Source organism: Cetorhinus maximus, chromosome X, assembly GCF_964194155.1.
Source record: "Cetorhinus maximus chromosome X, sCetMax3.hap1.1, whole genome shotgun sequence".
Taxonomy (NCBI): domain Eukaryota; kingdom Metazoa; phylum Chordata; class Chondrichthyes; order Lamniformes; family Cetorhinidae; genus Cetorhinus; species Cetorhinus maximus.
In genome coordinates this window covers 1,448,874-1,473,735 of record NC_135917.1, presented here as the reverse complement: position 1 = coordinate 1,473,735, position 24,862 = coordinate 1,448,874, and the positions used below count along the sequence as shown (strand labels likewise).

Below are 24,862 nucleotides of genomic sequence, written 5' to 3'. Positions count from 1 at the left end.
TAAGCCTTCCTGTTTCCACTTTTCTCACAGAAGTAAGATTTCCTGCCACAGCTGCTGTACTAGCCAAGGTTCAGCTAATAATTATTAGCACTTGTCAGTGCACTGCTGATCGTCCAGTACAAGAATCTGCAGTGCACAGAGGCCAGCAGTAACTCAGCTCAAAAATAAATAGTAAGAGCTGAAACTGCACTTGTTCATTTCTATTTCAGCTAACCAATGGTCATATTCCATTCCAGCACATTTGTGATCAACAGCCTGTCAGAGCAGTGAATTCACCCTCCCCTGAAAAAGACTTACTGGACAAATAGATATTCCATTGTCTCAGCTTTCCCAACACTACAAAACCAACTACACTTCAACAACAACTTGTATTTCTATAGCACCGTTAAAGGTAGCAAAACACCCCAAGGTGCTTCACAGGAGTGTTATCAGACAAAGTTGGACACCGAGCCACATAAGTTGATATTAGGTCAGATGATCAAAAGCTTGGTCAAAGAGGTAGGTTTTAAGAAGGGTCTTAAAAGAGGAGAGAGAGAGAAGGCAGAGGTTCACAAAAGGAATTCTAAAGCTTAGGGTCCAGGCAGCTGAAAGCACGACTGCCAACGGTGAAGTGATTAAAATTGGAGTGCTGAAGAGGCCAGAATTGGAGGAGCAGATATCTCTGAGTATTGTAGGGCTGGTGGAGGTTACAGAGTGAGGGAGGGACGAGGCCATGGAGGGATTCGAAAACAAGGATGAAAATTTTAAAATGGAGATGTTGTCGGACCAGGAACCAGTGTAGGTCAGTGAGCTTGGGGGTAATGGGTAAATGGGGCTTGGTGCAAGTTAGGATATGTTAGGATGTTCAAAACTACTTCACTGGCCGTGAAGCGCTTTGGGATATCCTAAGGTTGTGAAAGGTACTATGTAAATGCAAGTCCTTTCCTTCTTTCTTCTGTCATATCTTGGGAAGGCTCTGCTAAACTGGCACTTAGGGGACTGTTTAATTGCTCCACTTCAGTGTTAACTAAAGTCCTAAATGAGCAGTTACAAACCATCCTGCATCATTTTATGTCATTAGATATAAAATAGAACCCATTCCTGGTGAGACTGCAGATTAATTTAGAGCTGAAGGCAATGGTTTTCTGGCTACCACTTCACACCCTCGGTAAGGAAGGTCTTCATGGGCAATCCATTGAAACTGAGCGTTCAGCCTGAACAACAGCAGCCAGCCAATGGCTGTTTACATTGTTGCTGCCTGATTGGGGAAAGACCTCAGTCGGACGGAGCCAGCGTACCACAAAACACTGGAGAACAAGTGGAGCATCAGAGAGCTGTGAAACTCAACAAGGTGAGAAACAGGCTTTCCTGACACCTTCCAGGTAAAGCCACCAATTCTGAGCCCACAGACACAGTGAAGGTGTCCAGGTCCCAGCGCTGGGTGAGTTGATCTCAGCTGGCCGGGAGTAGGGACACTACCATTGGTAAACGGAGGAGAAAAGTAAATCAGCTGGGGTTCCCATTCCTGATTATTATTCAGTGGCCATGACTGAATGTGTGAACATGAAGTGAGTATTGATCAGGCTCAGCTGTGATGCCATTCATGGTCGACTAGCTTGCAGATAGACATGTGAAGAACAGCCGCTTATCAAACCATTAGAATTTTACAGCACAGAAGGAGACTGTGACTGTGCCAATCCTCTTCATCCCTTTCCTCATTCCCTTTGGGAGAGATTCCGGAGGGTGAATGATGGATTCAATACTCATGCCGGGGGAAAAGTCAGTACCTTCATTAAACACTCGGTCGACGTTGAGTCCATACGTTGCGCATGTCTCATAATACATGCAGCGTTTCAGGTCAGCGCAGAGTTTTCGTGCTCGAGCATCGTCAATGACTCGCGGATTGGTGGCGCTGATTGCATCTGTAGGGGAATGAAGAAATCTTTTAGATGACGAGTGCTGTATAGTGGACAGGCACCTGTCAGAACTCCCCCACTAGTAACTTCTGTTGCTGCAAGATACATATGTTAATTTCACATTCCTTGCCAACTGCTATTAATTATTTTAATTGTCGACAGGTCCAGATAAATGACTAGCGCTTCCTCAGTCAAATAGTTTTCCAAGTCAGGTAGACATGCTGAAGGGAGAGGGTGGCATAGTGGTAATGTCACTAAACTAGTAATCCTGTGACCCAGGCTAATGCTCTGGGCAGGTGGGTTCAAATCCCACCATAGCAACTGGTGGGACTTAAATTCAATTAATTAATTTAAAAAATTCAATTACTTAATAATTCTGGAATTGAAAACTAGTCTCAGGAATGGTGACCATGAAACTATCATTGATTGTTCACTCTGGTTCACTAACGCCCTTGTAGGAAGGAAATCTGCTGTCCTTACCTGGTCTGGCTACATGTGACTCCAGAACCACAACAATGTGGTTGACTCTTAGATGACCTCTGAAACGATCTAGCAAGCCACTCAGTTCAAGGGCAATTAGGGATGGGCAACAAAAGCTGGCCTTGCCAGTGATGCTCACATCCCATGAAAGAATAAAATTACAAGTATTATAGTAATAAAACTCCTCCAGTTTCAGGAATAGAATGATTTTTGGGATGGCAAATCTTGAATAAGTAAATAGTTAGAACTTTAAAAGCATAGTAAACTGATCTCCTTGCAGCTTTACACAGTAACATTATACATAATAGAGTAGCGGGTTAGCAGTAATGCATCTCTACGTTGCATACCTGACTCAGACTGACCTGGTGCTTCTGAATCTTTTATGGTATTGAAAGGAACGCAGGCAGAGCCCCTACGCTCTAAGGATGACATCCAACCTGACCTATGCTCTCCCTCTACCCTCACCACATTGAAATCAAGACTTTCCTGAGTAGACTGGGTCTTCTTTTGTCAAACCTGATTACTTCCAGCATGTTCTGTTTTTATTTCAGATTTCCAGTTTTTCTACTCTAAGTAATTTAGGAGAATGAGAGGTGATCTCATTGAAATGTATAAAATTCCTAGAGGGCTTGACAGGGTAGAAGCTGGGAGGCTCCTTCCCCTGGCTGGAGAATGTAGGGTCACAGTCTCAGGATAAGGGGTCGGCCATGTCTGATTGAGATCAGAAGAAATTTCTTCACTCAGAGGGTTTGTGAATCTTCAGAATTCTCTACCCCAGAGGGCTGTGGATGCTTTGACATTGACTATATTGAGATTTTTGGCACTAAGATAATCGAGGGACAGGGTGAGAAAGTGAAGTCAAAGTAGAAGATTAGCCGTGATCTTAGGTGGAGCAGGCTCGAGGGTCCGTATGGCCTACTCCTATTTCTTATGTTCATCACACCATCACCTACTGTAACACCCTCTTTCTCACAACCTCAGGTTTGGAGCTTTTCAGCTCCCTCAGACTCCCCTTCTTCCTACAATTTTCAGGCTTTGAAAACCCAAACTTGGCATCATCTTGCTATCAAGTTTCCTGTCTCCTTAACTACTCTTCTCAACCCTGGTGGTGACCTTGCTGTGAGTAATACCTGGAATGGATAGGATAGGATAATGGATGCAAAATGTGTGGAGGCATTTTAAATTCAGGTGAGGGCAACTGTAAGCTTCTATGGATGAGTTAAATATACAGAGCCTTGGTCAGACCCCACAAGTTCTGTGCATCGCATCTCAGGAAGGATGCATTTGGCCTTGGACAGGGTGCAGCACAGATTTACCAGAATGATACTGAGGCTAAAAGGGTTAAATTATGAGGGCACGTCACATAAACTTGGTTGGTATCCTCTTGAGATTAGAAGGCTGAGGGGTGATCTAACTGAGGTGTTGAAAATGATAAAAAGGGTTTGATAGGGTAGATGCAGGTAAACTATTTTCTGCGGGAATCGAAAACGATAGTGCGCAATCTTAAAATTATAGTGAGGCTACTTAAGAGTGAAATTAGGAAGTGCGTCTTCTTGCGGAGGCTCATGAGAATCTGGAACTTTCTTAAAAAGTTGGGGATCAATTGGATATTTCAAGATCACAAATGATAGATTCTGGTTGGATAAGGAATCAAGAGATATGGAGCAAAGGCGGGTAGATGGGGTCAAATTACAGATCAGCCACAATCTGAATGAATGGCGGAACAGGTTCTGTTCCTATGATGGCTGAATGGTCTCTCTCATCTGTACTTGTTCTTGTATCCCATACTATCGACTTTGGCCCCTCAGCTAGGTTTCTCAATACAAAAAAGGACAAAGCACACTATACTGATATTCCTCATAACTGCTGCTGATCACAGCTATATTTCAGGGCTTTTGATGTGCTGCCAACACACTGAAATACCACTTGACACTCAACATCCTTACATCATCACGTAATTTGATGTTGATTAAAGATCATCTTTACAAGCTTCCAGCCTGCAGCTTCTTTTGAGACAATAATATCTTCCCTCATGAATTGCAAATTTTTATAAAAATTTATGAGCTGAGGACATATTTGAAGCTTTAACACCCCACAGTTTTCCCTGGATTTTTCTTCAGTGAGTGCGTAGAGAAATGGGGAATATAAAATAAATTGTAATCTCAAGGCTTATGAAAATATTGACTTCTTTGTGACAAAGGTCGATTTTAGCAAAGTATATTCATGCCTTATTTTTCACTCTAGCTCTTTGCCAATCACAGAGCTAGAATTAAAAGGCCTTTTGGAGATGGGGGAGGGCAGCAAATTTGAGGAAGAGAAGCAAAGTGAGAAAATGATCCATTCGGACCACTGGCCAACCAGAGCGACACACAGCAGTGGCTCATTGTTGAAAAGTTCCGGCTGATACTGGGAGTCCAACATACAACTTGCAGAAAACACGGGGAAAAAAATACACAGGGTAAATTGAAAAAACTGTGTTGGCAGAGATTCACATTTCAGCAGCAGTATTTCATTGGCTGTAGAGTGCTTTGTGACGTCCTAAGGTGGTGAAAGGCACTATATAAATGCAAGTTTATGTCATGCTGACTAATGCACGGGCATTTGGAGTGGAATTTCAGAATGGCTGGAGTGTCTGTGTCAGGCAAGGGCAGGATTGGACTTGGCTGTGGTTCCAACACTCATTGTGCAGACTGGCATGTGACAAATGACCACTTAAGTGGAGCACTATATGGCAGAGAACAGTATCACAGGCAAACAGCCAATGCCTTGAGGAGAGATGGAGTAGCTGGTAGACAAAGGAGAGAGAAAATAGGCAGAAACCTTTTTTTTTGGTCTACTGCTCCATCTCTAGATTCCTCTTGCTGGTGGACTTGCATTGCTGAACCACACAAATGTGTCTCAACAGAACATTGCATTTGGCTGAAAAAAGTGTCTATTGTCAGGTTGCCAATATTTTTAGATTCTGCCTGAATGTGAGACAAGAAGCAAAAGCACAAGTGTGGAAAAAACACTCAGGTCACAGATATCTCAGCCCTGACTTTATGTCTGGGCAGGTGAGTAGCTGGGTTCATTTGAAACACAGAAAGTGCTGGATATATTCAGCAGGTCAGGTACTATCTGTGGAGTGAAGTCAAAAGTCATCGACCTGAAACATTAACTCTTGTCTCTCGGTCCACGGAGGCTGCCTGGCCTGCTGAGAGTTAGCAGCAGTTTCCGATTTCATTTCAGGTTTCCAGCATCTGCAGTATTTTGCTTTTGCCTTATTTAGAAACTCACTCACTGCGGCAGAAAGCAGACCTCATTTTAACTCATTAACACATTGCCGGCTCACTCCCTGCCCAGATATGAGTGGGAGGGAGTTGTCCGCATGCAGGTAAGTGAAGAGGAAAGGAATTCTGAGAGGCAGTCTTGTGGCAGGGGAGGGGAGGGGAGGCAAGAAGATGGGGGGTGGGGACATTTCAGGGAAGGAGAGAGCTAAGCTTTTCTTGTGGGGCCTGGGCTCCTGCTGTGCCTGGCCACAGAAAGAGAATGAAAATAAACTTATCTTAAATAGCCTCTGCTGGTCCCAGATCCATTCTCACTTGACTTTTCCTGGTGGCAAAAACTGCTGTGTCCTCCCAGCTCAGAAAATAAAATATTAAAATAACAGTCAGGACCTAATGATATAATTGACAGATACAGATTGAGATCCAGTGAGGACCCTCCACTGGCTTTGGGAGCAGGAACACAAGGTTTTGAAATGTCTGCTTTACTAAGTGGGGATGGGAGGCATCTCTCGTTTTTCCCTCCTCCACTAGTACAGGGACTTGCCTCCACACCCTAATTTCAATAAACAACAACCAGCAGCACTGAGACACGAGAACCACTCTTGGTCAGCTTGAAGAATTCAGTTGGTGAGATATGCAGCAGCGCTGACCATCTCACTTACCCTGCGACCCCACCAGCATCACAGCAATCTCAGCTGTACTCCGGTAGCTCGTGAGCCTGGTGTAATAATTGTAAATGGTCTCAAAGCTCTTCTCATTTTCCAGGCTGAAGACAAATATAACAGCATCCACCCACGTTGAGAACTGTAGGGGAAAAGATGGAATAATGTAAATATATCAGCTACCTTCAATCCAAGGCAAATAGTTAACTTGAAAATCAAAGTTGGGGTGATTAAAGTTGATTGCTCCAGTTAATGAGCTAGCACCAGCACAAGCGCAATGTGCTGAATGTACTGCTTTTCAGCTGTGATTTCTGTGAAATAAACTAACCAATGTGCAGTTGGACAAGTTTCCAGCTCCTGATGGTGAGTCCACAATGACCAATGGAAGCATATATATGTGCACTTGGGTGAAAATATGCTCTGGCTTAGCCATGATGCCCTGTGTGGTCGAATAGTCTGTTTACTGACATGTGAAGCAAGGCCCTTCAGATAAGATAGTGAATACCCATTGAACTGTCCCCCAGGTGAGAGGGAGAGCAGAGTAAATGGAAAAGGATAGCATTTATGGGTGACTGGAAGCTATGGGTAAGGGAAAATAGGCCCTGTTAATTGTGTGTGTAGAACATGCTTGTGAGCAGAGTTGCTTTTAACGGACAGAAATAAGTAGGGGAAAGTGGCAGGAACAGATCGCAGAATCAGTCTCCAAAAGAAGCACTGATCATTTACTTAAACATAGAAAGAGGGGAACTGAAGCAAGAGGAGGAAAATGGTGAGTAGTTGTTCCGATCCTGCTGTTCTGCTGGAGGGAGGTTAGGAATGTAGATGGTGCCCTGGAGCTGTGAGACTGTTTGAATAGTGCTGCTGTAAGCACAGGTATGGGGACTCATACCTTATGGTGTTCCAACTGGTGAGACGTGGCATGCAGCTTCATAATGCCAGATAGGGTGGTGGAAACAGAGTCAACAGCAGCTTTCAAAATGGACCCAATGGCCTCCCTGCTATTGTATTCTATAATAGAGATGGCAGGGATGGAGGAGCAAAGGGATCAGAGGAAGAATGACTAAGCGTCAGTGGTTCTCCTGTTTGGTGCTCCAGGTGTAAAAAGCACAATTGGGTGTAAGTGAGCAGGAGGCAATTCCTATTTAACTAAATACTTTGGTCAGATTGGGTTAAGAGCAAAGTGAGCTTCAGGCTCAGGCTATCCCTGAAATCTACCATGCATAGGAAGGTACAGCTCATAATATAATAAATCAAATTGTCGTATATAAATAATAATGATATGCAATAACTGATTTTTTAAACTATTACTATGATATTTTGTCAATTGTTCAATGGTAGAGTGCTTTTACTGTGGAAAATGGACACATTATAAACGTGGAGCAGAGCCCATCGATCAGCACTATATTAATGTGACTGCTTATTATGCTCGTGGGAATTTAAAGCCAGACAAGTTCAAATGTTTAATGGCATTTAAAATTTGAATACTTTTTTCTGTTCAAACTGCTGAAGGGAAAAATAGGTTTGAAATAGCTTAGAATAAAATCTTTTCTTTCCAGAGACAGAGAAACACAGAAATTCATCATCAGGCACCTATTTTTTTCTGCTTTAAATTATCATGGGGTCAGGGAATGAATTTTAGGTCCTATAAGTGTGTCAGCTGCCACATTGGAGAACTGAGCTGCCCCAGTCCTGCTCCAGGCCTTCTCCACCCCACACCACTTTAACCCCCTATCCCCATTGACTTCCAGGACCTGCTCAACCACTCAGAGCTGGATCCAGCCAGGATTGGTCAGGTCCTGATGAACAAGCTGCAACAGGACCCACTGATAGGCAGCTGCAGCTTTTCTGATGAATGCAAATGAGGCATGAGGGCTCATTTCTACCATGCTTCAGGCCGACGCTTCCAGTGTATGTTTGAATCGTGCCTCACTCCCATCACCCATTTTATGCTGGAATTTGTGAGGTTAATTTCTCCTCCAGTGTGTTTGAAAACTACTCCTTACAGTTCGATTCAGTTCAATGTCTCGCACCCCAGCTAACTTCCCTGCCTGTGATTTTCTGCCCTCCTCTCCTGAGGATGAGGACTTCTTGCTTGGGTCTAGTACAACTGGCACCAGCACCACCTGGTACCATGTCCGAGTGGCCATTTCTCATGTGTGAACTTAGATAGGGAATGTAGCAGGCTATTCGACCACACTGGGGATCACAGGCAAGATGTGGACTCTGTTCTCTCCTACCATCCACCAAGCGTGGAATTTCCAGAGGATATTGTGACGACCCTCGCTGAGACTAATCATCCTTCCTAATGCCTCCCAGCTGCAAGTAACCATCAATTAAAAAAAAGACTTGCATTTATAAAGCACTTTTCACAACCACCAGACATCTCAAAGCATTTTACAGCCAATGAAGTACCTTTGAAGTGAAATGTAGTCACTGTTGTAATGTAGGAAATGCAGCAGCAAACTCCCACAAACAGCAATGTGACAATGATAGGATAATCTGTTTGTTGTAATGGTGGTTGAGACACAAATATTTGCCAGGACACTGGAGAGAACTGTAATAATAGATAAATAAATGTAATAATAAAAAGTGCCATGGCTATGGGACTGAGCACTACACCAGGGTGTTAACCTTGATTTTTGTGCTCAAGTCCTAGAGTGGCACTTAAACCCAGAACTTATGACTCAGAGGCAAGAATGCTACCAACTGAGCCACAGCAGATAATAACTGTGTGCCAGGATATTCTGCTTAGCTTTACATCACAGACATCACGACACAAACTTAAAGTCTGATAATCCTTACTGTCGGGTTTATTTTTGCAGCTTGTCTCACATTGTCATGGCAATGCAAATTAAGCTCTGCATCTAAGTGAAAATGGCAGACAATTTGCTTTTGATATGGAAACTCTCAGACAGCCTCAGAAGCTTAGCGATTAAAACTGTTGTGTGTATAATGACACTGGACGACCCTACTTATGTCACGATTATGTCTCCAATCCATTCATGGAATGCTGATTATAACGGGTTTATCTCATCTTCCTGTAGATCAATATGCCTCAGTCCCAATAGCTTACCTGTGCATCTGGAGGACCTCCTTCATCCCTGATCAGCAGCAAATGACTCTGACCATTGACATTGATTTCCTTCTTGTATCGACCACCTGGCAGAGACACAATGGGGTACGTTATAAATTCGAGACAAATAGACTTTTTTTTAAATGATTCCACATTTTTAGTAATAAGCATAGAACACTTGATCCAATGGTTTACAGTCTAAGTCCACTGGTTATACTTAAGAACAGAGGTTAGATGGCTCCTAAAACTAGTCACTGTAACCTCTGATATGCTGTGACAAGTTTTTTAGCCCTCTAATGGTGTCAGCCAGTGGGTAGCAGTCTCGCCATTGAGTCAAAAGATTGTGGACTCAAGCCCCACATAGGGGTAGGATAGCATAGTGGTAATGCTAGTGGATTAGTAACTGAGAGGCCTGAGCTAATGATCCAGAGGCACAAGTTCAAATTCTATCACAGCAGCTACGGCATTTAAATTTAATTAAATAAATCTGTAATCGGTGACCATGAAACAACTGGATTGCCATAAAAACACATCTGGTTCACTAATGTTCTTTAGGGAAGGAAATCTTCCATCCTTACCTGGTCTGGCCTACATGTGACTCCAGACCCACAGCAATGTGCTGACTCTTAACTGCCCTCTGAAATCGCCCATCAAGCCAATCAGCTCACCACCACCTTTTCATGGGCAGTAAATACTAGCCTGTCCAGCAGTGCACACATCCCATGAATGAATAATTTAAAAACAAATCCTCCAGGGTTTGAGCTCATAATGCAGGCTGACACTCCTGATGCAGTACTAAGGGAGTGCTGCACTGTCGGAGATGCCATCTTTCAGATGAGACATTAAACTGAGGCTCCATCTGACCTCTTAGGTGGATGGAAAAGGTCCCATGGCATTGTTTGAAGAACAGAGGGAGTTTTCTCATGTTCAAGCCAATATTTATCCTTCAACTAACATCAGATTAACTGGTCATTTACCTCATAGCTGTCTGTGCGGCCTTGCTCTGAACAAATTGGCCACAATGTTTCTCTACATTACATCAGTTATAAAGTATATTTACATCTCTAAAGTACTTCAGTAGGTGTGAAACATTTTTAAACACATTCTAAGGTCATGAAAGGTGCTAGATAAATGCATAAATTCCTTTTTCTAATGAGCAAGTAGTGAACGATCCTCCTTAGGAGGGGGCAGGAAATAAAATTTGGATGAATCTTTAGAAAGAAAAACTATGAAAGGATCTGAGGAAAGGGCAGAGAAATGGAATTAGAATAGATAGCATCAGTGGCCCTTCCACTGTTGCCCAACAGTGGGTGTTCCCAAGATCTGACTCTGCCAACCTCTGTCCAAGCTGGCTGGAGTTAGCTAAGCAGTGGTGTCCTGATGGGGCAAAAAGAAACTTTGGATTTCTCAGCAGCTTGATTTGCAGATTATTAAACATGGTGCGTGCATGCGTGCGAGTGACTTGCTTGGGGCTGACTCTTGCTTGGTTACAGTTCCACAGGCCCCAACAGCCCTCTGCTACTTTGCTCAAGGGGCCATCCTTCTCATGTGAATTTAGACAGCCAGTCTTGTGAAGCTGTTTGACCATGGGGAACATCATACACCCACGCCCACTCCTGTCCTCATCGACCATGAGCACATGAACATTTTCCAGCTATAATCAGGGCTGAGATCCCTGACTAATTGTTGCCCTCCTCACTGACACTAGTTGCACTGCATCACTCAAGGCCCAGCGAATACAGCACAAACCAACCCAGATCTTTCCTGTTTGGTATAGCTCAGTATGACACGAAGTGGTGTATTTACCCACTGAACTATGCCCTCATCCTCACTCTGATGTACAATTTTATATTAATAGTTTCATTAAATGGCTGTGAAAATACCTGCAGTATCAAAATGTGGAGGTTTATAAAGAGGCTGCAGAATTTTACTTTTTGAAACAGCCACATTGACATTCTCCATCTCACAGTCAGAGCCAATTGACAAACACTGCTCTCTGAAAATAGCAACTTGTATTTATATGGCACCTTTAATGAAGAAAAACTTCCCAAAGTGTACAGTTGTACAGTTGGGAGGTGGTTTAGAGAGATGGAGAGGGTGAGGCCATGTCGAGATTTAAACACTTCAATGAGAATTTTAAATCTGAAGCTTTGAAGGAGTGAAGACCAGGATGGGTGAGGGGATAGGATACGGGGCGGAAAAGTTCTGAATGAATGGAAATTTACACAGGATGGAGGATAGAAGGCCGGCCTGGAGAGAACTGAGTTGAGTCTGGAAATGACAAAGGTATGCATGAGGGTTTCAGTGTCAGATAGGCTGAGGCTGAGCTGGAGGCAGGTGATATTATGGAGGTAGAAATAGGACTTTGTGAGGGAAAGGATATGCAGTCAGAAGTTCAGCTCAGGATTGAATAGGCCGATGACATTGCAAATAGTCTGTTCAACCTGAGACAGTGGCTGGGGTGGAGGACGGAGTTGCTGGCAAACGTACAGAGTTTGTGGTGGGGATCAAAGACACTGGTTGCAATCATCCAATGGTTTAACTGGAGAAGGTTGGAGTTCATGCAAGTCTGGATGTCAGACAAGGAGCCTAAGAACACAGAGGCAGTGGAGGGCTCAAGAGAGGTGATGGAAAGGGAGAGCTAGGTATTGCCAGCATACATGTTGACCCCAGGTCTCATTGATGTAGCCAAGGGGCAGCACATGGGTGATGAAGAGGGCCAAAGACTCAGGAAGTGATGGTGCAGCAACTAACTGGTGGGAATCCAGAAATTCAGCACTTTTATCCCTACTTGAAAAGTTTAAATTCGCCATGAAATATCTTTTTTTAAATTTATTCGTGGGATGGGGGCGTCACTGGCTAGGCCAGCATTTATTGCCCACCCCTATTTGCCCTTGAGAACTGAGTGGTTTGCTCGGCCATTTCAGAGGGCATTTTAAGAGTCAACCACATAGCTGTGGGTCTGGAGTCACATGTAGGCCAGACCAGGTAAGGATGGCAGATTTCCTTCCCTAAAGGACATTAGTGAACCAGATGGGTTTTTACAACAATTGACAACGGTTTCATGGTCACCATTAGACTTTAAAAAAAAATTTCCCTGGGTCTCTGGATAACTAGTCCAGTGACAATATCACTACACCACTGCCTTCACAGATGGGGCAGGATTTTATGTGTCAGTGAGCGGGGGCGGGGCCCGCTCACCAACGCATAAAATGACGCACGGTGACGTCGGGGGGAACTCCCGATGTCACCGCGCCCCATTTAAATTTTCAGGATGGCGGGGGTGCAGCGAAATCAGCCGTGCGCCCGCCGACCTGTCAATGGCCAATTGAGGCCATTAACAGAGTCAATTATGTAATTAAAGGACCTGCCCGTCCAACCTTAAGGCTGGCGGGCAGGCCAGGAGCCCCGGTGGGGAATAGAAAAAGCATGAAGCCTCATCCACGGGCGGGATGAGGTTTCATGTAGCTTTTAAAAAGTTTTAGTAAAGTTTTTGTGAAAATTATGGACATCTCCCAACTCATGTGACATTGTCACATGAGGGGACGTTAGGGAAATTTTACTTTTCTATTTTTAGGTTTTGTACATTTCGAGCTGATCTCCCTGAGGCAGCACTTAGCCTCAGGGAGATGAGTGCACTCTTTCGTGTGCATGCGCGAAAGAGCGCACTCTTGATTTTGGGATTCCCCCCACCGACCGCACAGGGAGCGCATAGCGCTTCTGTGTGGACGTCACGCAGGGCGGGCCTTAATTGGCCCACCCACGTAAAATGGTGCCGTGCCTCCAATCGGGGGTGCCTATCGGAAGCACCTTCAACTTCCCCCCCACCCCCGACAGGGGGAAAATTCAGTCCATAGTTCTGATCTTTTCATCAAAATAAAAAATTGACCTTTTTGTCACACAATAGATTGACATGGTCACAAGAGTCTCGAGTGTCTTAGCTACACATTAAAAGCCTTTTGCAGTAGTTACATAAGATGTTAAAACTGTTACCATTTGATGGACAGGATCCATGCAGGCCGCGCTAAAAATACAGCCCTAAAACAACTAAGCACGTATCAAAGAGTTGGGCTACAGACGGCTGCTGTGATGGAACCACATCCTGTTAAGAGCACAGCACAGGCATGAACCTGTTTAACCGCATCCTGTGGAAGTGAAGCAGTCTTTCTGAAAAATCAATGTTCATCTTATAAGTGGGGAATATTTCACTTGGTCCTTACAGGAAAATAAAATTGAAGAAAGGAAACACTCACACGCAATTTACGATGAACTCTACTTCCAACCGCATCAGGACACCTTTTAAAATATCTCCTATTGGTCATATTTAATACAGCCTTTATATTACTCAGAATCACTTTAAATAATTGTTCTTTCTGCTTTCGTTTCTGGTGTTCTGGAACTGCACTGAGCTGTGAACAAAAGTGTATTTTTAGTCCCATTAAATATGGGACACAAGGTTGCCAACCCTCCAGGATTGTCTTGGAGTCTCCAGAAATTAAAGATTAATCCCCTTGGACAATGCTGTGAACAAACCCAGGGCAAAGATCACCAGGGTATTGAAAAAAATAGTGTTTGCTTGTTTCATTTTTTTTTTTAAACACTACCATTTATCAGTTATATAAATACGGAAGATGTGAAGAAAAGGCTGTTTGACTGGGTGGGATGGTTGAAGGTGGGAGGGCATGTGATAAAAGCTCCAGGGATATACCCGACCAGAGTTAGCAACCCTTGTGATACTGAGCAACAGAGGCTGGGAAGATCCCAGGTTTTGTTTGTGGCCAGGAGATGAACCATGCTACAGGGAGAACTTCAAGAGTAAAGGTTGGGGAGATGGGGGACGGTGTTCAGTTCTCTTTTCATTAATTTCTCATTAAAGCCAGTCTCCAATGCCTCAGCCATATGGCCAACCTTCATATACAAGTCTGGAAAATGATAGTCCCAATGCTTAAATAACCGGCGAACAATCATTTCTTTTGGAGACTATCATGGCAAGTCAGATCCTGTTCTACTCTAATGTTCACACACACCCGGGGCAGAAATTTCCCCTCGTCAGGCGGGCAGGCCTGGGAACGGCCACGCAATGGTCTGCCGCCCACAATTGGGCACCGACCACGATTTCACACTGGCTGACCAATTAATGGTCAGCCTGCATGAATCGCGCGCTGATAACCTCAGCGCTGCCTGGGTGGGGGTGAGAAGGGCGAGTGCAGAAGTCAGCACATGCACGCAGGTGCGCTCAGTGAAGGCTCCCTGAAGGCACAGAGCTGCCCTCGGGGAGCTGAAGATTTCTAACATTAAAAATAAAGAATGGAAAAGGAAGGGAAACATGTCCCCTCATGTGACTCGGTCATATGAGCAGGGACATGTTAAAAATGAGTTTTAAAAGTTTTTATTTTGTTTTAATCACCGGTCGAAACCTCAGCCCGCCCGTGGGTGAGGTTTCGCAAAAAATGCAAAGGCTGCCTGGCCTATTCACCCACCCACCAACTGTAAGGGCAACGAAAAGTTCCATTTAATTAATTGATTAAGGGCCTTAATAGGCTCTTAATTGTTGGCGGGCACGCTGCCAACTCTTGCGCACGCCCATCGAGCGAAATATCACGAGAGTGCGTGATGACGTCGGGACACTCACCGGACGTCATTGCGCACTATTTTACTCCCATTCGGGTCGGGCACACGCCTGCCTGACAAGGGAAAAATTCTGCCCCCAGTTTCCAGCAGGAATCACTGAAGAGCTCACAGGAGTGGCAAACCGGGCTCATCTGCCCCCTCCTGAAACCAAAAAGCACCAGGGTGGGCAATTGTGGGCACAAATTTCCATTTTCTGTTGTTGCAAATTCAAATGAGAGCTTAATGAAGGCAGCTTTCTGATTTTGTGTCAGCCGTGGCTCGGTGGGTTGCATTTTTGCCTCTGAGTCAGAAGGTTGTGTGTCCAAGTCCCAATCCAGAGATTTGAGCACAATAATCTAGGTTGACTTTCCCTGTGCAGTACTGAAGGAGTGCTGCACTGTCCAAGCTGTCATTTTTCAATTGTGATGTTAAATTGAGCCGTCTCAGGTGGACATAAATGGCACAATTTCAAAGAAGAAAGCAAAGGAGTTCTCCCCAGTGCCCTGGCTGATATTTATCCCTCAACCAACAATTATCTGGTCATTATCACACTGAGGTTTGTGGGAGCTTGCTGTGAACAAATTGGCTATCATGTTTCCTACATTACAACAGTGACTATACTTCAAAAAATACTTAATTGGCTGGAAAGTGCTTTGGGATGCCTTGAGGTTGTGAAAGGCACTATATAAACACAAGTTCCTTCTTTCTTTTTGTTTGGTTCCAAAAATGTTCAGTACCTGTTGAGCCAAATTTTCTATGCTTCCCTCATCAAAACTGCAAAAATTCACACCTCATTATGGTCTACTACCATAGTTCATTAATCACTTCCTTGAATAACAGACATAGGTCAACTTTTTTGCTATTTTAACATTTTACACTTCGAAGCAACTATGTTTAAAATAGACGGATCTTAGTTTTGCAGTGGCTGAGCTATTTCAGCAATTTGAGTATTGCTGAAAAAGAGAGACATTTTTTGTCTAAGATTTTCATCTTGCAGTAATAAGGATAATTTGCCAGAAAGTACCAATGTCAGGGGAAACAACACATTCATACTGTGTGAGAAGAGACTGCTGATTGGTTGGCAAGTGGACTCTGATTGGTTGAGGCGTTGCCATGGAGGATGCACCAGTTGATGGTGATTGACAGTTAACTGCCAAGCATTGTTGAGATTTAAACCAGGCAGCTTGACCCTGATTGGTCAACTCTTTTTTCAGCAATATTCAAGTTCTGTACTACCAAATGACTATTTTATTTCAGCAATGTTCTTTTGCTGCTACCAATGAATCAATTGTAATTATAATGGCTTTCTTATAGAGGTAAAAGCCTGATGCCATTTAATTTAACCCACAGTGGAGCAAGGAGCACTCATTTGTTTCCCTTTTGTCTGAATCTTCTGTCTGGTTAATTTTTTTAGAATTTAAAATATGACAACCAAATTGGAATCAAGAGCCTAAACTTTAACTCCAGGCAACCAGCAGGCTGTCCGGCACCTCTCCATCCCCCGGAACACAGGGCCTAGATAAAATTTTAAACACCCCAGCCTCGTTTCCATGTTAAAACAAAAGAACTTGCATTTATTCAGTGCCTTTCACCACATCGGGACGTCCCAATGTGTTTTACAGGCAATGGAGTACTTTTTGAAGTGCAGTCACTGTTGTAATGTAGGAAACATGGCAGTCAATTTGCGCACAGCAAACTCCCACAAACTTCAATGTGATAATGACCAGGTAATCTGTTTTTGGGTGTTGATTGTGGGATAAATATCGGCCAGGACACCGGGGAGAACTGCCCCACCAGAGAGGGCAGACGAATAATCTGGTCACATATCTCATTGCAGTTTGTGACCCACCATCCATCAGAGATTTGGTAACTTGGTACAGGTCAGGACTCAAATCAGAGGTATGTCTGGTCTATATGGCTCTGTACCGCACCATACAGGGAGAGATGCTCTGGTTTCCATGGGCAGTGACATCATAAACACATGCTTATTGAATGAATTTATGACACTGCAGCCAATTCAATTCTTTCCCCCATTATATGGTCAAGTCACTTTGATTTGCAGTTTTCCCATAAATAGCCAGAATCAATTCCCAAAACACAGGTTAAAATTCCAGAATCCCGTGTGAAAAAAACAAGATTTGACTTATTCAGTCGCTGTAAATCAAAATAAAGATCTTTGTTAAAGTGAAATGCATTCTTAGAGGGGGAAAATATCCATCAGCTGTTCCTGGTATCTTATGTTAACAATTTATTTGTATGGTTCTATATTCCTGCAGGGAATTAGCTCATTAGCTGTCAGTGACTTTTAGGAATCAATTTAGCCAGCAGCAGGAGTTTAAGAGAGACGCTGAGAATTTCTCCATTTATTCCATTATGGACCATTTGTGAACTATGTGAACTTGCACTGAGAATTACAAAGTGAAAACACGCTAAGTTAAAGATAACTGGAAGCTGATGCTACTTCAAGAGCTGTGAGCAGCCCTGGTGCCACATCCTCTGCCACATGCCAGGATGTGGGTATGCACACATGATATTCCACAGGACAAGTTCCCAATCGTAAGGAGGGAAGGGATATTGAGAAAGAATATTAACCCGAACTACTCTAGTGTGCCTCCTTTTGACAATTCACCTGCCTATCCTCTCACCTGGGGAGCCATGCCTTTTACACACATCAGAGATTTACTTACAGCGGGTGGTGGGGGATGGTGGTGAAGCAGTAAAATACAAATTGTTATGAAGTCATTCTCTGACATTAGAACGGCTTTATCTTCACAGAAAAGTCAGTATACTTATCCCAACATGGCTACCTCCCATGGCACTGCCACTGGGTGCTTTACCAGATTGCCTTAGTGTTGTCAGAGCTGTCAGTAAATGGGGCGTGAACTATAAAGCGAGTGTGAGCTTCAACAATCTTTAGGAAGACCATTCATTTCAAAGGCTCTATTGTGGATTAAGCATGAACATCATACACAGACCATTAGTAATCTATTAAGCTTTAATTACTTCAATATTTCAAGACCCCTGGTCTTCAGGGAATGAAGCACTCAATAAAAATGCATTTGGTGGAAGGATCCATTGGTGTGGTTGAAATATGAGCAGGTGCTATTTGAGCCCATTTATCCGAGCAATGGCCTTGCGAAGAATACTAAAGCTGAATTGATTAACCATCAGGTTTAATTAGTTATTGACCAGTGTTAACAGGTTGGCATTTTCTATGCTCATCATTCTATGATAAGGTGATTCCAGCTACTCAGTCCAACTGGACTCTCTGGGGAGCAATGTGATCTTAGAAAACCCTCAACCATCAAGGCATGCAAGTCTAGGGTGTTCCCCCTCTCCCCTGTTTGAAGATACAACAGGCTCTACTTGGCTCCACCTGCCCACCACAAACCTGCATCCTAATGCTCCATCACTCAGAGCCACTGCATTGCTCAACTGTTAAGCCTTCCCAATTCCCTTCCTCTCTGTGGAGGAAGCTGGGGAGCAGGGGTGCGGTGAGGGTTTGGCGGCTGGAGATGAGCATGGATCCTAATTCTACAAACTTCCTCCTCCATGTGACAAAGCAGGATTACTTCATTGTGTTATTCTTTTAAAGCAACATCTTTTTTAGTTCTTATTAATATCTGAAGGGGAAACAGATTTCAGGACTACCGTGAATTAAAGTTGGTAAACCTCCAGGATTGTCCTGGAGTCTTCCAGGATGAAAGATTATTCTCCTGGACACTGCTGTGTGCAGCCCAGGAGGAAAATCGTACAGGCGTTGGAAAAGGTTTTTTTTTCCAGTTTCTTTGAACACTTTTGTTCATTAGCGACAAAAATATTGGCAATGAGGAAAAGGCTGCTGGACTGGCCGTGGCAAGGCAGGAGGAATGCAAGCTCCAGGAGCTGGCAACTTTTATATCTTGCTCAGAATATCAATTGCCCATTTTTCTTGGTGGTTTGAACCCTTCTCATTTGAGACGTCCCCTGAACAGAATCCTAAAATATTCAGATTGACAGGTTTATTTTGTAAGTGAGTTGGAAAAATTTACTCAATTATTTGTGGATCTCTTGTGGCATTGCTCATGGTTGAGTTGGAGGATCAGTTGGTTTACGACAGGAGTGTTGCACCACGTACATCTTCCCGTGAGACCTGCCATGGAAGGTCCACAACTGGCCAACAGGGCAGAAGAACACAAGGGAGCATGGGATCAGCAATGGCCAACATTCCCTATAAAATTTCATTGTTGCACGTGGCCACTTTTTCAATGCACGATACCTTTAAACTTCTTTGCGCGACTGCACATGTGGGGTACTTAACACAGAACAAGGCCTGCATGGTACCTTCCAGGTTGCTGCACAGTCATGCACATGTGCAACTTAGTGGAAGCCCTGGGAATGGCTAATCAGCCCTTCAAGCTCACTCCCTTCCACACTGTATGAACAATTTACCCTTTTGTGGACTCTGTTCCACTCCTTCACTTTGCTGAAGAAAGGTCCCATTAATATTCCACAATGAACCTTAAAGTATTGGACAAGATTCCAGAATATTCAGCAATTCCAACTTCTCCACTATGCTAATCCCTTCACCTGCAGCAGTAAGAGAGCCATTAAGTCCCATACAGGTATTTCATCATCTCAGTCTATACCTAGGCCAATAATCAGTTGTTGCAAACAAGATATTATCCAGTTTCTTTTGGAAGAAGTCAATCAAATTCACATTGACAACAGTGGTTGAGAGTGTCCTCCACAGATCAAATCTGTGGTAGAATTTCTTCTAATCTCTGATCTCACTCAATACACTCAGGAGAAATGGAAACCAATTGTATTTTGACACGTTTGCTACTGAACAAATTTTACAATGTAAAACTTAAAAAAAATGAAAGCAATAATTACTTTTTGCATCATTCATAACACATACCCTTGAACACTTTAATACAGAAGAGCCCAGTTATGGCCTATAGTTGTGCCTGGAATTGCAGCCTTACTTCACAGGAAGTGCTCGAACCCATTCAGAACTCTGAGGAACTATGGCACTCACCTTCTGGAGACTCATCCCGGACGTAGGTGCCAGTCAGATATCGATGCACAAGTGCAGACTTCCCACTGAGCAGACTGCCGACCAGTCCCTTCAAAGAAACCAAGACATCAGAGTTTCCAGTTCATATTTGTTTGATTCACAAGAATGCGACTAGATCTGACAGGACATAACTATGAGGAAAGGCTGAACCCACTGGGGCTCTTTTCTCTAGAAAAGAAAAGGCTGAGGGGGTTATCTGGTCGAGGTCTTTCAAATTACAATTGGGTTTGATAGAGTAGATGTAGAGGAGATGTTTCTACTTAGTGGGTGGGGGGAGGTGGGGGAGAGACCAGAACTAGGGGGCCATCAATATAAGACAGTCACTAATAAATCTAATCGGGGAATTCAGGAGAAACTTCTTTACCCAGAGAGTGGGGAGAATGTGGAACCCGCTACCAAAGGGAGTGGTCAAGGCGAATAGCATCAATGCATTTAAGAGGGAAGCTGGATAAACACATGAGGGAGAAAGGAATAGATATGGTGATGGAGTGAGATGGGGTGGGAGAAGGCTTGTGTGGAGCATAAACACTGGCATGGACCAGTTGGGCCAAATGGCCTGTTTCTGTGCTGTAGACTCAATGTAACTCTATGTAACAGTGTGATCTCATTTCTATCTTCTTTCTTCACCGTGTCCACTACATACTGCAGACTCCTTTTCCACCCCCCACCTTTCCCCCACTGCTAACCTTGTTTAGATCTCCACCAGCCAGGAGGATTTGGTTGGGATCCCAGGTGCGGACCATAAATCAGGCCACCAGAGGGGTCACAATTCAGGTGAGGCCTATTAGGGATATCGGTTTTATCTCTCTAAATTGTATACATCACCTTCATGCACCATCTAGTGGCCTGACTGAGAACAAAGCAAAGCTCAGCCAGCATGACCGTCCTCTGGGATATACTACTGACCCGCCTGAAAACAGGGTGGATGGACATTCTCTTGGTGGCACCTCCACTAGACAGGGTTAATGTCATAACTGCTAATACTATATAGCCACATATCTCTACACAGACCCTTGTTCACGATTGGCTATCTCAGTCAGTTAAGCCCCGGACTCAAAGCAAAAACTACTGGGTTCAAATCCTGGCAGGGTTCATTCAACCTTTCGACCTTCTAAAATAATATCAAGCCTTCGAGTGTGGGGAGCAAACAGGAGCATGTAGTGTCTCCTGATTGACCATCAATAGAAACAGGAATCAGCATCAGGCTCAAAGTAGCCTGTGAGCAACTATTTACAATCTATATTAATAACTTGGATGAAGGGACAGACTGTATTGTAGCCAAATTTGATGACGATACAAAGATAGGTAGGAAAGCAAGTTGTGAGGAGGATACAGAGTCTGAAAAGGCATATAGATAGGTTAAATGAGTGGGCAAAAATTTGGCAGATGGAGTATAATGTAGGAAAATATGAGGTTGTTCTCTTTTGCAAGAAGAGAAAAGCAGAATATTATTTAAATGGAGAGAGACTGCGAATGCTGCAGTCCAGAGGGATCTGGGTGTCCTTGTACATAAATCACAAAAAGTCAGGTTGTAGGTACAGCAAGTAATTAAGCAGACAAATGGAATGTTGCCTTTTATTGCAAGGGGGATGGAGTATAATATTAGGAAAGTCTTGCTACAACTGTACAGGGCATTGGTGAGACCACACCTAGAGTACTGTGTACAGTTTTGGTCTCTGTACTTAAGGAGCAATGTACTTGCATTGGAAGCAGTTCAGAGTAGGTTCACTCGGCTGATTCCTGGGATGAGGGGTTTGTCTTATGAGGAAGTTTGCAGGTTGGGCCTGTACTCATTGGAGTTTAGAAGAATGAGAGGTGATCTTAATGAAACATATAAGATTGAGGGGGCTTGACAGGGTAGATGCTGAGAGGATGTTTCCCCTGATGGAGGAATCTAGAACTAGGGCCACAGTTTCAGAATAAGGGGTCTCCTATTTAAGACGGAGATGAGGGGGAATTTCTTCTCTCAGAGGGTCGTTAGTCCTTGGAATTCTCTTCCTCAGAGAGCAGTGGAGGCTGGGTCATTGAATATGTTCATTGCCAAGTTAGACAGATTTTTGATCGACAAGGGTTATGGGGGGCAGGCAGGAAGGTGGAGTTATGGCCACAATCTGATCAGCCATGATCTTACTGAATGGTGGAGAGCAGGCACAAGGGGCCAAACGGCCTAGTCCTGCTCCTATTTCTTATGATCTTATTAGCAATCGCTCTCAGTTCCTAGTGTGTATGACACAAAAGAGTCTACGACCAAGAAGTGTGATTCTACCTATCTTTGTATCGTCAGCAAATTTGGCTACAATACAGTCTGTCCCTTCATCCAAGTCATTAATATAGATTGTAAATAGCTGCTCACAGGCAACTTTGATCCTGATGCCAATTCCTGTTTCTATTGATGGTCAATCAGGAGACACTGTATGCTCCTGTTTGCTCCCCACAAGTGCAAAGAAGCAGGATGTGACCAAGCTTTCTCACGTTGTAACACATGTGGGCAGTTTTACTAGATTTTCATCTACATACAACAGATACATCTGATCATCCTGATTTACAGTCACATTGTCATACTGGCTGCAGTAAATGAACCAAAGAGAGCAGTAACAGATGCGAAAAATCAATCACCACTACAAAATACTGTTTGTTGTGTTGCTGGGAGGAAGTAATAGATGTCCTGGGAGTACAGTTAAGGTCTGAGTTCCTGCCATTTGAATGATTGTATAAACTACCCAAGCTTTGATTTCAAGTTTTATAGATGATGCATGAACTCTTCAAGCCATAAGATTGTAACACTCAAATCAGCCACTTCTTACTCTGCGTATGTCTCAGAAACAAGGGCACAAACCAGTCACTACAGTAACAGCAAAAATGGCAGCTGTTGGGCTCATGGCAGAGAAGCAACAAATAGGCAAACTTACCAGCCGGAGCTCTGGGACCGAGCGGCTTAGCGTCCATTCTTGGCTGTTCACAAAGGCCTCTGAGAAGAAAACAAAATAAAGGAGGAAATCAGTAGTGGGAACCACATTTAAAGGGATTAACCCAGTCCATATAGTATGACTCCCTGCTCGGAGCATGGAATTCATGAATTCACCCTCAAATCATTCTCATAGTTTCCTTTCATTCTTCCCCTCAATATCCTACAAAAACATGGCAGCTTTATTCTGCAGATTAACTTCACAATGAGTTTGGGAATGACATAGCATGTAAAATCACACACTACACACTTTGGTGCAATGTTCCCCATCAACTCTGAAAGAGGTCAAGAGATACACTGATCTGTTAAGAAGTATTGGGCAATTGCACCAACACAAAGGAGCATGGGTAACTACCACTGCCATTTCGAAGTGATGTCAGACTCCATACGAGTATGATATGAGTCAGAACCTAATAGTACATGTGAGAGTGGTTATATCTGTTGAGCTGGAGTGGCTTCCTCAAAACTATCACTCAGACAATAGCACTGCATCAAAATCTAGATTTTGAGGTGCAATCAGTGTCAAAGTCTTCACTCTGTTACATATGGGTGGTAACAGAGATGAAGATGTAACTTATTCATGAAATTGTGCTGTGTTTGCAAGTTCAAACTCCATGAGGTTTAAACGTTCCCTCGAGCAGAAACTTAGCATGTACTGGGTATCAAAATCTCAATCCAGGTCTCAAACATTATGGGCAGAATTTTACCCTTGTCGGGCAGGCAAGCGCCTATCCTGAATAGGAGTAAATAGTGCGGGTAAGCGTCCTGACGTCATTGCACACGCTTGCGATATTTAGCTTGCCGGGCGGCATGAGAGTCAGCAGCGTGCCCGCCGACGATTAAGAGGCTTATTAAGGCCCTTAATCAACTAATTAAATCAAATTTCTTACTGCCCATCCGACCGTTAGGTCAGCGGCGGGTGAATAGGCCAGGCGGCCTTTGCGTTTTAAACAAAATCTCATCCATGGGCGGGATGAGGTTTTGAACAGCGATTTAAAAAAAAAAAATGTTTTAAATTCATTTTTAACATGTCCCTGCTCATGTGACGGAGTCACATAAGGGGACATGTTTTCTTATTTTGGAATTATTTATTTTTAAGATTAGAAATCTTCAGCTCCCTGAGGCAGCTCTGTGCCTTCAGGGAGCCTTCACTGAGTGTACCTGCCGCGCACGCGCTGACTTCCGCACTCGCGTTCCTCCCCCTCACCCAGGCAGCGCTGAGGTTATCAGCACGCGATTCGCGGTTGGGGCCTGATTGCAGCCACTCCCAGGCCTGCCTGACAGGGTAAAAATTCTGCCTTATGAAACAAATATTTAATGGTACCAGTATGCAAGCCACAAAACAGGTAGAAGGTTGCCTCTTTGCGAGCAGCAAGATCCAATTCATTCTATACACTCAATTTCTTTATACGAAGATCGCAGAAGAAATTTCCCCACACTGTCTCTGTTCACATACAAAACATCACAGGCAGTGACTGGTGTTAGAATAATAGCTTCTAGCATTGTGCAATCTCAATCATTACAAGGGTTTGTTCTAGAAGTACTTTTAAAATATGATTATATATTATTGCTGTTCTCTGTTTCTACTTATAAGTTGTAAAAGCTTTGCTCTGCTTGACCAACTCTGATGCAGTGCTAGCAGCCTCTCTCTTGTGCCCATTAGAAAGTGCATTACCTTCTTCCTCACAGTCATTATTTCAAACCAAAAAGGACAGTATCTATCTTGTGTCAATCCATGTAGAGCCCAATGCTGCATGCTGACATGCTGAGCAGGTATTAAGTTGTTGGCAGGCCTTTTAGTTTACTTTTTGCTCTCCCCTTCTGTTTCTAGAAGAAACACACACTCGCTGTC

The 24,862-nt window shown here is 43.7% G+C and overlaps 1 protein-coding gene across 4 annotated transcripts in view; it reads right to left on the bottom strand.

The window, feature by feature from the left end:
- The window catches only part of LOC144672764 (arf-GAP with GTPase, ANK repeat and PH domain-containing protein 1-like), a 154,157-nt gene that overhangs the window by 38,825 nt on the left and 90,470 nt on the right, over window positions 1-24,862 (bottom strand). For all 4 annotated transcript variants that reach the window (XM_078534730.1, XM_078534728.1, XM_078534731.1 and 1 more), the window contains exons 2-6: window positions 22,955-23,013; window positions 20,007-20,094; window positions 9,377-9,462; window positions 6,304-6,445; window positions 1,767-1,901 (exon numbers count right to left, since the gene is read on the bottom strand). In XM_078534730.1, coding sequence (XP_078390856.1) covers window positions 1,767-1,901; window positions 6,304-6,322 — 154 coding nt within the window. In that variant the 5' untranslated portion in view covers window positions 6,323-6,445; window positions 9,377-9,462; window positions 20,007-20,094; window positions 22,955-23,013. The remainder of the gene's footprint in view (window positions 1-1,766; window positions 1,902-6,303; window positions 6,446-9,376; window positions 9,463-20,006; window positions 20,095-22,954; window positions 23,014-24,862) is intronic.